At 36.2% G+C, this 14,353-nt stretch overlaps 1 protein-coding gene across 1 annotated transcript in view; it reads left to right on the top strand.

Moving 5' to 3' along the window:
* Window positions 1-14,353, top strand: part of PPP4R2 (protein phosphatase 4 regulatory subunit 2) — a 51,011-nt gene that overhangs the window by 22,533 nt on the left and 14,125 nt on the right. Inside the window, exon 3 of the mRNA XM_036111876.2 lies at window positions 12,747-12,917. Within this exon, the coding sequence (XP_035967769.2) occupies window positions 12,747-12,917 (171 nt within the window). The remainder of the gene's footprint in view (window positions 1-12,746; window positions 12,918-14,353) is intronic.

The raw sequence follows: 14,353 nt of genomic DNA, 5'->3' as shown, positions 1-14,353 counted from the left end.
TATTGTGAATTCCCCAAAGGCAGGTAGACTCTTGTATATTTTCCTATTACAGAGTAGCTTAGAGATGCATATTTGCCCTTCCTTCCCTGCCCCCCCCCCCCCCGGGTATAACTAGATGACATGACTTTCTAAGAGTATGGATTCTGAAGCCAAAATGCTTAGGTTAAAATCCTCGCTCTGCCACTTATTAGTTGTGTAACCATGGGCAGGTTATTTAACCTCTTTGTTTCTTAGTTGCTTACTGATGATAAGATGAATGAAATAATGCTGCCTAACTCAGGGTGGTTGTGAGGATTGAATTAATATGTCCAAAGTGCTGAGACCAGTGTCTGGTATTAGTGGTTATCTGTTTGCTCCTATTGCTGTTACGCATTATAGTTTAAATATGAATCTGTACTACTACTGCAAAAACAGTTGCACATACAGTACTTCCTAAATCTGTTTGTAAAGTGGCATGTTCCTGATTTTTTTTTCCTACTGTAGGTGGGTTGTGTACTATTCCCACCAAAGCAGGCTTCAGGATATTCACCAAATATTTATTGAGCACTTCCTATTTGTCAGACATATTCTTGGTAGTTGTGATATGTATCTATATATATATAGGTGAACAAATATGTGAGCAGATAGTAAATGTAATAAATTATATATTATGTTACTTGATTGTAAGGGCAATGGAAAAATATGAAGGGTAGGGGAAATGAGTGTTAAGGTATTGGAGAGGAACTTGTAATTTTAAATAGGGTGGTCAGACTAAGCCTTATATATAGAAGAGCATTACAGGCAGAGAAATCTTCCCACACAGAAGTCCTTAAGTAAGAGTGTGCCCTGCCTTTTCACAGACTAACAAGGAGGTCACTGTGGCTGGAGTAGACTGACCAGGGAGAGGAGGTCAGAGAGGTAAAGGGGATTGGAGTTAGCTTTTGTAAGACATTGTGGACCATTGTAAGGATTTTGGGCTTTACTCTGAATGGAGTTGGGAGCCAGTGTGGAGTTTTGAGTAGAGAAGTAACATTATCTGACTTACGTGTTAAGAGGATTGTTTTACAAATGACTGTGCTGAAAATGTGCTTTACGTAAAATAAGCTAGAAGCAGGGGTTGTTGAAGATGAAGGTAATGATATTATTGAAGAATGATAGTGGTTCAGGTAACTGGAGGTGGTGAGGATTAGTCATATTCTTTTTATATTTTGAAGGTACAACTGACAGGATTTCCTGTAGATAGGCTGGGGTGTAGAGAGAAAGAATGGAGTCAAGAATGACTAGGCTGTGGTGTACGAGAGAAAGAATGGAGTCAGGAATGACTCAAGGGTTTTGCCTAAGCAGCTAGAAGATGGAATTTCATCACACAGCAGTGGGAAAGGCTGTGGCAGGGGCATTTTATGGGAAAGATCAGGAGTTCAGTTTTGGACATGCTGAATTTTATATTGATGTGGAGCAGGTGGTCGGATGGATGATGAATGTGGAGATCAGGAGATAAAATGGGCATATAGATGGTATTTAAAATCTCCAGACTGGGTAAGATCCTCAAGTGTGGGCAGGGAAGAGAGATTCTGAGCTTTGGGTTGCTCTAGAGTTAAGTTTGGGAAACCTATAAAGGGAAATGAGCAACAAAGATCAGTGATTTAAAAGAAAATAATTAAGGAAGAATGGTCATCAGTGTGAAATACTCTTTCTAGGCTAATTAAAGATGAAGTGTGAGAATTGACCTTTGGATTTAACAATGTGGAGGTCATTGATGACTTTGTTAAGAGCAGATTAATTTTAGTGGTGGGGCTGAAAGCTTGTTTGGAGCGGGTTTGAAAGATAACAGGAAGGAGACAACTCTTTTAAGGAATTTTCCTGCCCAGGACAGCAAATAAATAATGTAGGGGATAGGAGGGTAAGTGGAAATTTTTGAGATGGGAGAAATACTGACATATTTGCATGGTAATGGAAATGATTCATTAGAGATTAAAAAGTAGATATAGATGTAGTTGATAGGAGAAAGGAGAGAATTACACAAGTGATGCTCCCGAGTAGGTGCACAAAAGGAGAGAATCTGGTATGTTAACAGATGAGAGAATGAATAGTTCATCTGTGATTACAGGTGGGAATTCAGGGAATACGAGATCCTGCTAGCAGGTGGATAAATGTGGTGGAACTCTGGAAATTCTTCACTGCTTCAGTTTTATAAGTGAAGCAGGAAGCAAAGTCATTGAGTGTGATGTTAAGGAAGAACTCAATGGGGGTTTGAGGAGGATGATACAAAATAGTTAACAGGAGCCTGAGAGTGAATAAACTGGGGAAATTTATTACCTGTCAGCATTAATAGTGTACTTGAGTCCAACTAGCATGGTGTGGTGCATTTTTCTGTAACTTCTTTCTCTTTTACATTTAACCCATGTAGTTGATTTTGAGTACAATGAAGGCAAAGGGGGACTAGAGAGTCAACTGTATGCAAGGTGGTGATTATTTAAGCTGGATAATGAAGAGAGTGGATATCAAAGGGGATGAAGGACAGTAAAAAGGTAGAAGGATCAGTGCATTGGAGATCCTGGTAGAGTCAAAGAATTTTTGGAGCAAGTGCAATAATATATTTTCTAGTTCATCAAGAACTGTAAAAAATATAACTAAGGTTTGACAAAACTAGGTGACATATAGGTGTTTTTTCCTATTCTCTCTTCTTATCTGTTAGCTGCAATACTTCATGTATTTTTTTTGAACGAAATAGTTTTGTTAATGGTGGAAGGAGGAATATTGGATAAAAGATTTTCTCCTCTTCAATGAAGGGAATAGTTAAAGAAGTATTCTTAGGCCAGAGAGATTGCCTGAAATTCTTACAGTCTGTTGTGTAACAACAGTACATAAGATAAGCCCAACCATTTTATTGTGGTCTACCAGAGGTCTTGCTCACTCTTCTAATTCTTTTCCTGGTAATGCCACCTGTAAAGCTGTCTGCCATAGTTCTACTGTAATATTCTCAGATGTTCTCCCTGTTCTGAGTTTCTTGAGGAAAAACAACCATTAGTGCTTATTAAGTGTAAGTTACTTTGCTAACACACACTCTGCTTACACTAATGTTAATCCTCACAGTTCTGTGAAGTAGGTACAGTTATTTCCATTTTTTAAAAAGATTGATTTATTTATTTGACAGATAATGAGAGCAGGAGCACAAGCAGGGGGAGTGGGAGGAGAAGCGGGCCTCCTGCCGAACAGAGAGCCCCATGCAGGGCTCGATTCCAGGACCCTGGGATCACGACCCCAGCCGAAGGCAGACGCTTAGCGACTGAGCCACCCAGGCGCCCCTCAGTTATTTCCATTTTATAGATGGGGAAACAAAGGAGGGATTATCTTAGATAATCTTACATGAGAAATGAAAAAGTGGCTGAGCTGAAATTTGAACTCAGCCAAGCTTCCAGTTTATTTTCTTGGTTTCATCACATGTAGGTGGACATTCTCAGGAAGGTTATCTATTTCATTGTTCATGTGTTTGTTTTCTACACGTTCAGACACTTCTTGGACCAGCGTATAAATTGTCCTTGTAGTAGATGCTGTGCTTTTAATGATATGTTTTTCTTCCTTTTAAGAGTGTAGATACAGAAGAATCCTAAGTAATTATGTCTTTAATTAGTAATTTTAGAGTAACACAAAACTCTGGGGCATACTTCAAAATATGAATAAAAATAATCTGTATATGACATAGCAGAAAATAGGCACATATTAGTCTACTAAAAGCCGTTATTGCAAATACTGTTAGACTCTTTGAGCCTCATCTTCAAACTCAAGATTCTCCAGGATGAACCCTGTATACTAAAATGTACAATAATCTCCCACCACCTGTGAATGTGTAAACTCATTTTTATATTTCAATAACAAACGGTAAAGCCTTCATCATTTACATATTCCGGTCTCCTTAAAAAGAAAACCCGGGGTGCCTGGGTGCCTCAGTCGATTAAGCATCAGACTTTTTTTTTTTTTTTTAACTCTAAGTTCCTTTTTTTGTATTTTTTTTATTATTATGTTATGTTAATCACCATACATTACATCATTAGTTTTTGATGTAGTGTTCCATGATTCATTGTTTGTATATAACACCCAGTGCTCCATTCAGTACGTGCCCTCTTTAATACCCACCACCAGGCTAATCCATCCCCCCACCCCCTCCCCTCTAGAACCCTCAGTTTGTTTCTCAGAGTCCATAGTCTCTCATGGTTCGTCTTAAGCATCAGACTCTTGATCTCAGCTCAGGTCTTGATTTCTGGGTCATGAGTTCAGGCCCCACATTGGACTCCAAGCTGGGCATGGAGCCTACTTAAAAAAGAAAAGAAAAGGAAAAAAAAACCCAACAATTACTGATTTCTTTGCATTGCACCACCTGAGTTTGTCTCTGGGTCAGTGTGGAAAGATTTTTTGTCGTTGTTTTTTTACTTCTACCTTTCTCAGTACACAAGATTACACCTGAGAAAAAAATTTAAGGTCACATCTCCACAGCACATTTTCCGGTACAGTTGAAAGTGATTCGTGAGATAGACTTTAATGTTAATGAGCGTTTTATTTATTCTTTAAATGAATCATCTGCATTTTAGAATTCCTTTCTGCCATTAAAAAATATATATGCATGTTATTTTATTCTTCAAATTTTGTGAGACTTTAATCTGGCAGTTCTCATTTTCCCAGTCTTACTAATTTTCAGGAACTAATGTAATCCTCAACAAAAGGAATTGTGTATTGCAGTGGTACTCGATGTGTGTGGGGGGCAGCAATTTTTCCCCCAGGGTTCATTTGGCATTTTCTGGAGATATTTTTGGTTGTCACCACTCTGGGTGGGACTGCTACTGGCAGCAAGTTGTAGAGACCAGGGACTTTGCTAAACACCCTACAATGTACAGGACATTCCACCATAACATAGAACTCCGTAGCCAAAAATGTCAGTAATGGTTGGGAAATTTGTTTGTCCCTTTTAAGCTTCACTTTTAGGTCCTGTACTTTTCCACTTTGTTTTCCATATTCTATTCATTCTTCTGCAGGTCCAACTTGCAGTCCTACTTTGTCCTGAAGCCTTTCCTAGATAGCTCTAAGCCTACATTTTATATTTCCTTTCTCTAGGTTCTGTTGTAGCATCACTAAATCTCCACAACTAGTTGTTTATGATGTCTTATTTGTTTATTGTCTTTGTATCTTGTTTTCTAAACTAGTATTATTAGTGGAGGATCAATGTTGTATTTCTTCTGAATTTTCTAACTGCTGCTGACCCTGATGGTATAGTGTGAGTTGGTAGAATGCAAAAAGGGCCCAGGGCCTACTAGGCTCTGGCAAACTTGAGGGTGAAGGAATGGACCAATGCTTGTTGATGGGAATTTGGAATTGGTACCATATGGATTGTGGGGAAAGTGATAGCATAGCGGTGAAAGTGGTAAGAAGAGCTACTCTCTTGAAGTGGGGGACAGAATAGATCCACCTCAGCCATTGAGCTAGTGCTACTAAAAAACTCTGGTATCCTCTGAGTTCTGAATTGGTTGTCTCTTCAACCTGAGCCTTGCTGTTAGAGGAGATGTATCTTTGGTTCAGCTGTTTATGGGGGACAGAAGGGTTCATGTTGGTATATTAATAAATTTTAGAAAGATTTTCAGTAAGGGGCCAAAGGTTAGCTAAGACTTGAGCATAAATCAGGCTAACTAGAACACACTGTTTCTTCAACTTTTTGCTTTAATTGGTAGGGAGAGATGGGTGGTGAGTAGAGAAAAGTAACTTGACTCTTTAGACATGTTAGAATCCTTATCATGAATATATAAGTTGCCAAAGAAGAAACCCAAGTTCATGCTGAGGTATTATCTGAACGTTTGTGTTACCTCTTGAAGCTTTTCTTTTCCATCGGATTGGATCCTTGATGTGTGCAACTATCAGGAGATATTTTAGTACTCTTAATTTGAAAAATTCACTTTCAGTATTTTGTATTAGAACTTTTTTGCTTTGAAGCAGGTAAATACCATGCCATCTTCAGATATGAGTTTCTGAGCAAGAAAATGTGTTAATATTTCAAGGGTAATTTCAAAATTGGAACAATTAGACAAAGATTTTAGTGTCACTTCATTTATGTAAAAACAATTGCTATTTTTTTAAGCAGTCAGTACAAAATGGGAATATAAAAGTTATGTTCATATTCATGTCACATGGTAATTTACTTTTTCCATGATACCATAAGAGTAAGAAAAAGACAATTTTAAAGGGGTGGGGGGATGGGGCAGTGGTTCTTAATTGGGGACAATTTTTGTCTTCTGTGTAACATTTGGCAATGTTTGTAGATGTTTATGGTTGTCACAACTTTTGAGAGAGTGGGGATTGGGCACTACTGACTTCAAGCAGGTAGAGGCCAGGGACGCTGCTCAGCATCCTACACTACACAGGACATTCCCCTATTACAAAGAATTACCACGCTCACAATGTCAGTGGTGCCAAAGTTGAGGAACCCCAGGATGAGAGGATTGTAGAGGAGCTATTCAGACACAAAAGAAATGTCTTGTGACCAATGAACATAGGTTAAAATACTCAGTTTTACTAGCCGTGAAGGAAATGCAAATTAAAGTGTTTTCCTGCTATTAAATTGTGACAGGAGTTTTGAAAAAATTTAATACTTGAATGAAATAGGTGTTTCTATACTGATGACACTCTAAAGTGGTACAGCATTTCTGAGAGGCTTTTGAAAGTATGTATCAGAAGTTGATATTTATATTTTAGACTCAGTAATTCCTTAAGGAATCTATCCTAAAGTAATAAACAGATACCTCTGAAGTTTATTATTAGGATATTAACTGCAATTATTTTTAATTGTAATCAGCTGGAAGAAAACCTAACTCTTTTTAAAGTGGTGGTTATTAAATAATGGTGCAACTATATGTGATTCAAATTAAAAATCCTATCAGAGATTACTGAGCATGTGACAATACCCATAGTGAATAAGGAGGGAAAGAAAAGGGATAGCAAAATAGAATGCCATATTTTAATGAATGAGTAGAATAGAATAAAGTTTAGTGAAAAATACACTAAAATGTATTTTAATGATAATTACTGGGCAGTTCGTGGGCAGATTTAATTTAATGTAATTAAAATACAGTTTCTACCTCTATTTTCTAATTTTTTATGACTGTACTATTAATATAATCAGAAAAAAATTATTTTTTACACTTTGGTAAAATTTTGTAGTACTTCTACCATTTCTTAGGGTATTTCCTGAGTAGTTGGTCCTTTCCCGTATACCAAGTTTCCTTTTGTGTTGGGTCTATTTCTGGGCTCTCTGTTCTATGATATATTTTATTTGTTCATTTAATTGATAAAATATGGTATAATCATGATGAAAAAGGAGTATTCTCTTGATTCCCTGCCTACAGAAGTTTTCTGAACTAGTAATTTGTATTTTAAAGTTAGTTTTTTAAAAATGCTGTCATGATGTTGTGTAAGCAATTCACAATGTGTTCTTATTTTTGCCACGTGTTTTTGCTTATGTAATTCAATATTCAGATTAAATTTACTTGGTTTTGCTCTCCTGTCATGTAGAAATTCTGACACTTTTTTTAAAAAAGATTTTATTTATTTGAGAGAGAGAGAGATCACAAGCAGGCAGGAGGGGCAGAGGGAGAAGCAGACTCCCTGCTGAGCAGGGATACCGATGCGGGACTTGATCCCAGGACCCTGGGATCATGACCTGAGCTGGAGGCAGACACCCAACCGACTGAACCACTCAGGTGCCCCAAATTCTGACACTTTAAATCTCCTGATTAGAATAGCTGCCCTTAAATTTCTTTTTGTTTTTATTCATTCATTCTTCACATATTCCCCTTTGATACTTGCAGATGGTGTGGTATTTGCTATCCCCTGGAGGTAATAGGGCTCTCTGGTGCTCTCTTGGTTTAGCTTCCCACACAAATTTTGTGTGGAAGCCATCGAGGCTGAGTAGAAGTAATCTTAATAGAATTTGGAACGGTAAGAGACAGTAGGTTAAGATGGTGGTCACTGGCCCCTAAAGTGTTCTAGAATCAGCTGAGAAAATAAGAGAGATTTTCTGCCCTTGAGCCTCTAAAAAATACCTTTAACCTGAGCATCATGAGGGAAATGTGGTGGTTTTAGTATAGACTTGTAAATTCCTATGGAGATCAAAAGGTCATTGTGTGATATTTCATGGTATCTTTATTAGTGATATGAGTTGTGCCTTTCTAAAGGAGAAACTGCATAAAAGGAAAGAGAAGAAAAAGTGGAGGGAGGTGAGGTTTAAAAAAATTAATGAGTAATAATTTTCAGTAAATTCTTTTTTTTTTTTTAAGATTTTATTTATTTATTAGAGAGCGAGCGAGAGCAGGAACACAAACAGGGGGAGTGGGAGAGGGAGATGCAGGCTTCCCGCTGAGCAGGGAGTCCGATGTGGTACTCGATCCCAGGACCCTGGGATCATGACCTGAGCCGAAGGCAGACGCTTAACGACTGAGCCACGCAGGGGCCCCAAATTTCAGTAAATTCTTGAGTTAATTTTAGCAAAGTAGATTAAATAATGAGTATTTTTTGGAAAATTTAATGTGGAGGAATTGATTTGATTCTAAAGTTGAAAATGTATGTTTTATGAGCATCTTTTTAGAATAATTTTATTTTCATTGGAAAAAGTAAGTTTTTTTTCATTCATTTCTAGTTTCTACTCAACCATGAATACATTCCTAAGAAAATATTTTTTGTTGCCAAATTCTTAATTTGCTCATGGCCTGTTTTTGTGTTCAAATTATAATATTCAGGGAAGCATTTTCTATTTTTGTTTTTATCACATAGTTGTAGTGTAACAAAAAGCTGCGTCTTACACATTTTTGTAGAAGTGGTTTTTCATCTATGGTGTAGTGACCTCTGAATTGCATCTCTTAGATCTAATTCAGAGTAACTCTGCTTTTGATACCTTTGAAACTTAAAATACAGTGTGTACAAAATTCATTTTAGTTTATGGGACTTAATTCCTGTCAGACAAGTTAATATCATAGTCTTTGAAGAGCCCCATAGTTTGTTTACCTGGGCTCTATCTTTTCTTGTCTAGCTGTTCCCATTAATGTGTGTGGCTGTTTTGTGTGTGTGTGTGTGTGTGTGTGTGTGTGGATTTTTTGTTTTTGTTTTTGATAGCATGGGTGGATTGAAAAGTAGTTAATGGAAAGATGGGGGAAAAACTCCTGTGTGTGTAGAAATACTAATTTGTAAAACAAATTATTACTTAGTGGCTTTATTAAACAACAAAAAGAATTTTTAATTTAAGAAATGAGAAGCCGGGGGTGCCTGGGTGGCTCACTCAGCTGGGCATTGGACTCTTGATTTTGGCTCAGGTTATGATCTCAAGGTCATGAGATTGAGCCCTGTGTAGGGCTCCACGCTTGGCATGGAGCCTGTTTGAGATTCTCTCTCTCTCCCCCCTTGTCTGTTGTCTGTCCCTCCCTCCCCAGCCACCACTCGTGTGTGTGCGTGTGCTCTCTCTCAAAAAAAAATTAATTAAAAAAATGATAAGCTTAAGACTTCTCTTTCAGTAATCTTCCTTGGTGTGTTTCAGTTGAGTGCCTGTGGGGAGTCCAGTGAAATTTAGAGAGAAATTTTAGTAACCATTGGCAATTGTATGTTAACCAGAAATTAATATTAGGCATGTCAGAAATTATAATTTGCTGCCTCTGCTCACAAAACCTTCCCAGAATAGACCAGGGAATGGAAGGAAGAGGTGATCATGTGAATAGCTTTTGATATCTTCCTTCCCAAATTTTTTTAATATTAATAAAATTTATATACCATATAATTTATTTAATAGACTGGAATTGTCAAGTCACATGTTAACTCTGTGTTTAACTTTGAGGTACTGCCAGACTGTTTTCCCACAGTGGCTGCACCATTTTGCATTCCCACCAACAATGTATAAGATTTCCAATTTCCCTGCATCCTCCCCAACACTTGTTATTGTCGCATCTTTTTTATAGACACCTCAGTGGATGTGAAATGGTATCTTGTGAAATGTGGTTTTGATTTGTGTTTTCCTAATGGATAATAATGTTAAGCATTTTTTAATGTGCTCGTTGGCCATTTATATTCTTTGGAGAAATGGCTGTTTGAATCTTTTGTCCCATTTTCAACACTTTTCTATTGGGGTAAAATATACATAACATATTTTGCCATTTTAAGTGTATAACTTGGTGGCATTAAATACATTCACAGTCTTGTGCCACCATCATCACTGTCGATCTCCAGGCCTTTTTTTTATCTTCCCAAACTGAAACTCTGTACCCATTAAACAATAACACCTCACACTTCCCTTCCCCCAGCCCCTGGCTAATGTCTTTCTGCTCCTTGCCTCTGATTCTATTTTAAATAACTCATGTAAGTGAAATCATAAAATTTGTTCTTTTGTGTCTGGCTTATTTCACTTAGCATATTGTGTTCAAGATTATTCAAAGTTGTAGCATGTACCAGAATTTCCACTTTAAGCCCTAATAATACCCCATTGCATGCACATTATTTATCCATTCACCTGTTGATTGATGGTATTTTCCACCTTTTGGCTATTGTGAATAATACTGCTTTGTGAATTGGTGTACATGTATCTGATTGAGTCCTTGCTTTCACATGTGTGGGGTACTTACCCAGAAATGGAATGGCTGGATCATCTGGTAATTCTTTGTTTTTGTTTTTGAGGAACACATCACACTTCTCTGCAGTGGCGGCATCATTTTGCATGCCCACCAGCCAGTATAGGGTTCCAGTTTCTCTACATCTTTGGCAGCCAATGCTTGTTATTTCCTGGTTTTTTTTTTGGAGAGCAGCCAACCTAATGGATGTGAAGTTCTATCACGTTGTGGCTCTGATGTACATTATTCTAATGATTAGTGATGTTGAGCATCTTTTCATGTGCTTATTGGTCATTTGTATATCTTTGGAGAAGTGTCTATTCAACTCCTTTGCCCATTTTCTCATTAGGTTGTGTCCTGTTACACCCCCCCCCCCACCCTTGCTTGCTTATAGGAGTTCTTTTTATCTCCTGGTTATTAACACCTTATCAGATAGGTGATATGCAAGTATTTCTTCCATTCTGTGGGTTGCCTTTTCACTTGTTGATAGTGACCTTTGAGACACAAAAACGTTTTTTATTTTGATACAGTTCAGTCGTCTTTTTTTTTTTTTTTTGGTGTCACACAATACTGTTTATGTCAACAGTGACTGATTCTGAAATGTCTTGGGAATGTATCAGGAGTCTTTTAGGCTCATACTGAAAAACATTTTCTAGAATTCTCATTTTCTGTTTTTGAAGTTCAGATTTTATCGGCCACAAATATTTTAGTTATTTCTCTTGAAGTCATTCGTGAGAAAATGTCTACCAAATTCTCTTGGTTTGAAAAAGCCTTATTGGTTTGACAGTCCTTTCTAGTAAAAATGGCCTTCTAAGATAGCAGCTAGTTCAGCTGGCAACAATATTCAACTGTTGTTCCTTGAGATATATATAGTATTTTGATACGTTTTTCATGTATTCATCTCATTTTGTTAACACAGAATATTAAGAAGAAGATGCATGTTCAGAGGTTGAGAATTAATAAAATTAGTAATTTTTTAAATTAAACTTGAGATGAAAATGGTTTTTTGTTTTACTGTGAATTTGTGGTGGGTGAAGAAGGTGATGACTGCTACTAGTAGATAAGAGTTTGGAACTGTTGCCTTGATTTCTGCTAAGTGTCTTTATTTTCCCTCTTGCAGTTCTTGTACCATCAGGACACATTATCATAGTAAAAATGTCAACTCTTACTCTCATGAAAATGGCTTTGGCCTCTTATACTACACTTTGAGAACTGCTGCCCTAGTTTGTAGGATTGTGGGTGGGAGAGAAGAGTGCAGATTAGCTCTTCCCTTATTTTGCTTAAGCAGTCACCTGTGTAATTATCTGCTGCCGTTAATGGTTGTACTTTCTATTTGGCTTTGAAATGGTTGGCATTCCTGATTCTTGGATCTCCTGGAATTTAGGCTATTCAGGCAGGTATCATCACAAAATTTTTTTATATTAGTGGTAAAATGTAAGAGGACAGGGGGATAAAAGATGTTCCTATTAACTTAGTAAATGAATAGATATTAAAAGCACGTAAATTATATATTTTTACTTTGCAGATACATGTTGGATATGTACCTTTTAAGAGACAAAAGATCCTGAAAATACTAGCTGAAAGAAAAAGGAAAAAGGAGAAATTGAAGTTTATTTTGCTATTTAACATAGATACAAGACAAGAAACCTTTATTAGTCTATGTAAGCATTATAGCTTGGATACCAAGAGCTTTGGGTCTGGAGTCATTCTGACTTGTCTATTTAAAATGTGAACTTGGGCCAGTTTCTCATCACCTATTTCAGATGGGACAGTAACACCTCCCTGACTGGTTTGTTAGGAGTGATAGAGTCAAAACGAAATAATGTTTTAAAAATGCCAATAATGAGATGAGACGTAGTACATAATAGGCTTTCAGCCAGAGGTGGTTCATTTTAAAGATTTTTATCAGAGATTGGGGTTTCATTTGGGTCAGAATTGGGGAGAATTGGATGTAACCAGTTTGGAGATTGTGAGTCAGTTTCATCAGGCCTGGTATATGCTACTGAACAAAGATATTCTCACAGCCCCTTACTCAGATCTTAATTTTATTAGTATCAGTGTTACAGTGTATTCTGTATTTATGCTTTGTGTTCAAGAATTGTAAAGCTACATGTTACTTTTTTTGTTGTTTTTCGCTTATAGGATTCAATGGTCTCAATTTAAAGGCTATTTTATTTTCAAACTGGAGAAAGTAATGGATGATTTCAGAACTTCAGCTCCTGAACCGAGAGGTCCTCCCAACCCTAATGTCGAATATATTCCCTTTGATGAAATGAAGGAAAGAATACTGAAAATTGTCACTGGATTTAATGGGTATGCACTTAATATTATTTTAAAGGTTTAATTTTTAGCAGAACATTATGGATTTTTATTTAAGCTTTGATCGTTGATTATCCATTTAGTAAGTTCTGTGTCTCTGGTGACATTTAATAGTTAGTGATTTTTAGCTTACAAGTATTTAAAATAATTACAATGTATTTAATTTATTTAACTTGAACCACCTTTACCGTTATCAGTGGCATTTGGACTTTAAATGGTTTTGACAGTGGAAACATTCAGGAAATATGTTAGTTTTTTCTTTCCATTTTATATGTGATATTTATAAATCTTTATACTTTGCCTAGGACCTGCATATCATTGAGATGAGTAACTTTTTTTTTTTTAATGAAAAATAACAATTTATGAATGCACCTACTTAGGACTTTCTATTTAAATTTTTTTTTGGAGTTCCTCTTTTACTCCCAAGTAACAAGTAATCATTTTTAGCCCTTTGTAAAACATTGCATTAAAGGGTCACTGCATTAAAATGCTATTTTAAAAAATGTTGCTGCATGTCATATTCTGTGTCATTTTAAATATTTTTCTTTTTAGGACTTTGTATTTATAGGGTTTTCTTTATTGAAGGGAAGAAGTATTTGTGAAGTTGAATTGTTCAATATTTAGATTGACGTTAGGAGTGTGAGGTGACAATACCAAATTTAATGAATTGTGGATATGTTAACCATGAATTCATATTTGGGATAGGTTTTATTTGAAGAGGTTTCATTTGTAAGGATTTTTATTTAGGTAGCATAAACAGTCTCATTCTTTTCAGATATTTAAACACATGGGATTTGCAACAAGGTAGTGTAATTCAGTTAATCCTTTGTTATGTATCATGTTTTTAAGTTTTGAGTTTTGCTTAAAATAACAAATTCTTAGGCTTTTGGTTTTAGGTATCTTACTAAAATACTTTTTGGGGATAGAATTTACAGCTTTATCTTTGAACTGCCTTTAGGGGCTTGGGGTAGGCGGGAGATTTATTTTGACTTTGTACCCTATTGTACTTTTGTACACTGCACTGAAAATTATCTGTATGCACATACTGCTTTGTTAATAATAGTATTTTTTAAAGGCACATACCCAGACAATGCCACATGCTTTATATTAGAAATATGTTGCATAAGATTTACTCTTGAACTGGATTATTAGAAGAATACTTCTTCGGGATATTTATAAATAGTACATAGTACTTAGACATTATAACTCATCTTTTCATTTCAATAAGTTATGGCTACCATTTACAAATTAAGAGTTAAGGTAAAACAGGTCATATTATGCTACTGCTTTGTGAATGTTAAGCTAATATACTTGTGATTCTGAATTAGTAATACTATTTTCAGTTCTTTCAAAATTAAGATGGACCAGACAGATACGTAGAATAAATAAAATCTAAATATTTATAATTTCTTAGTCTGTAAAACAGGTAA

This window comes from Halichoerus grypus, chromosome 1 (assembly GCF_964656455.1).
Source record: "Halichoerus grypus chromosome 1, mHalGry1.hap1.1, whole genome shotgun sequence".
Classification (NCBI taxonomy): Eukaryota; Metazoa; Chordata; class Mammalia; order Carnivora; family Phocidae; genus Halichoerus; species Halichoerus grypus.
The sequence above is the reverse complement of the archived record's forward strand: the minus strand, read 5'-3'. Positions and strand labels throughout refer to the sequence as shown.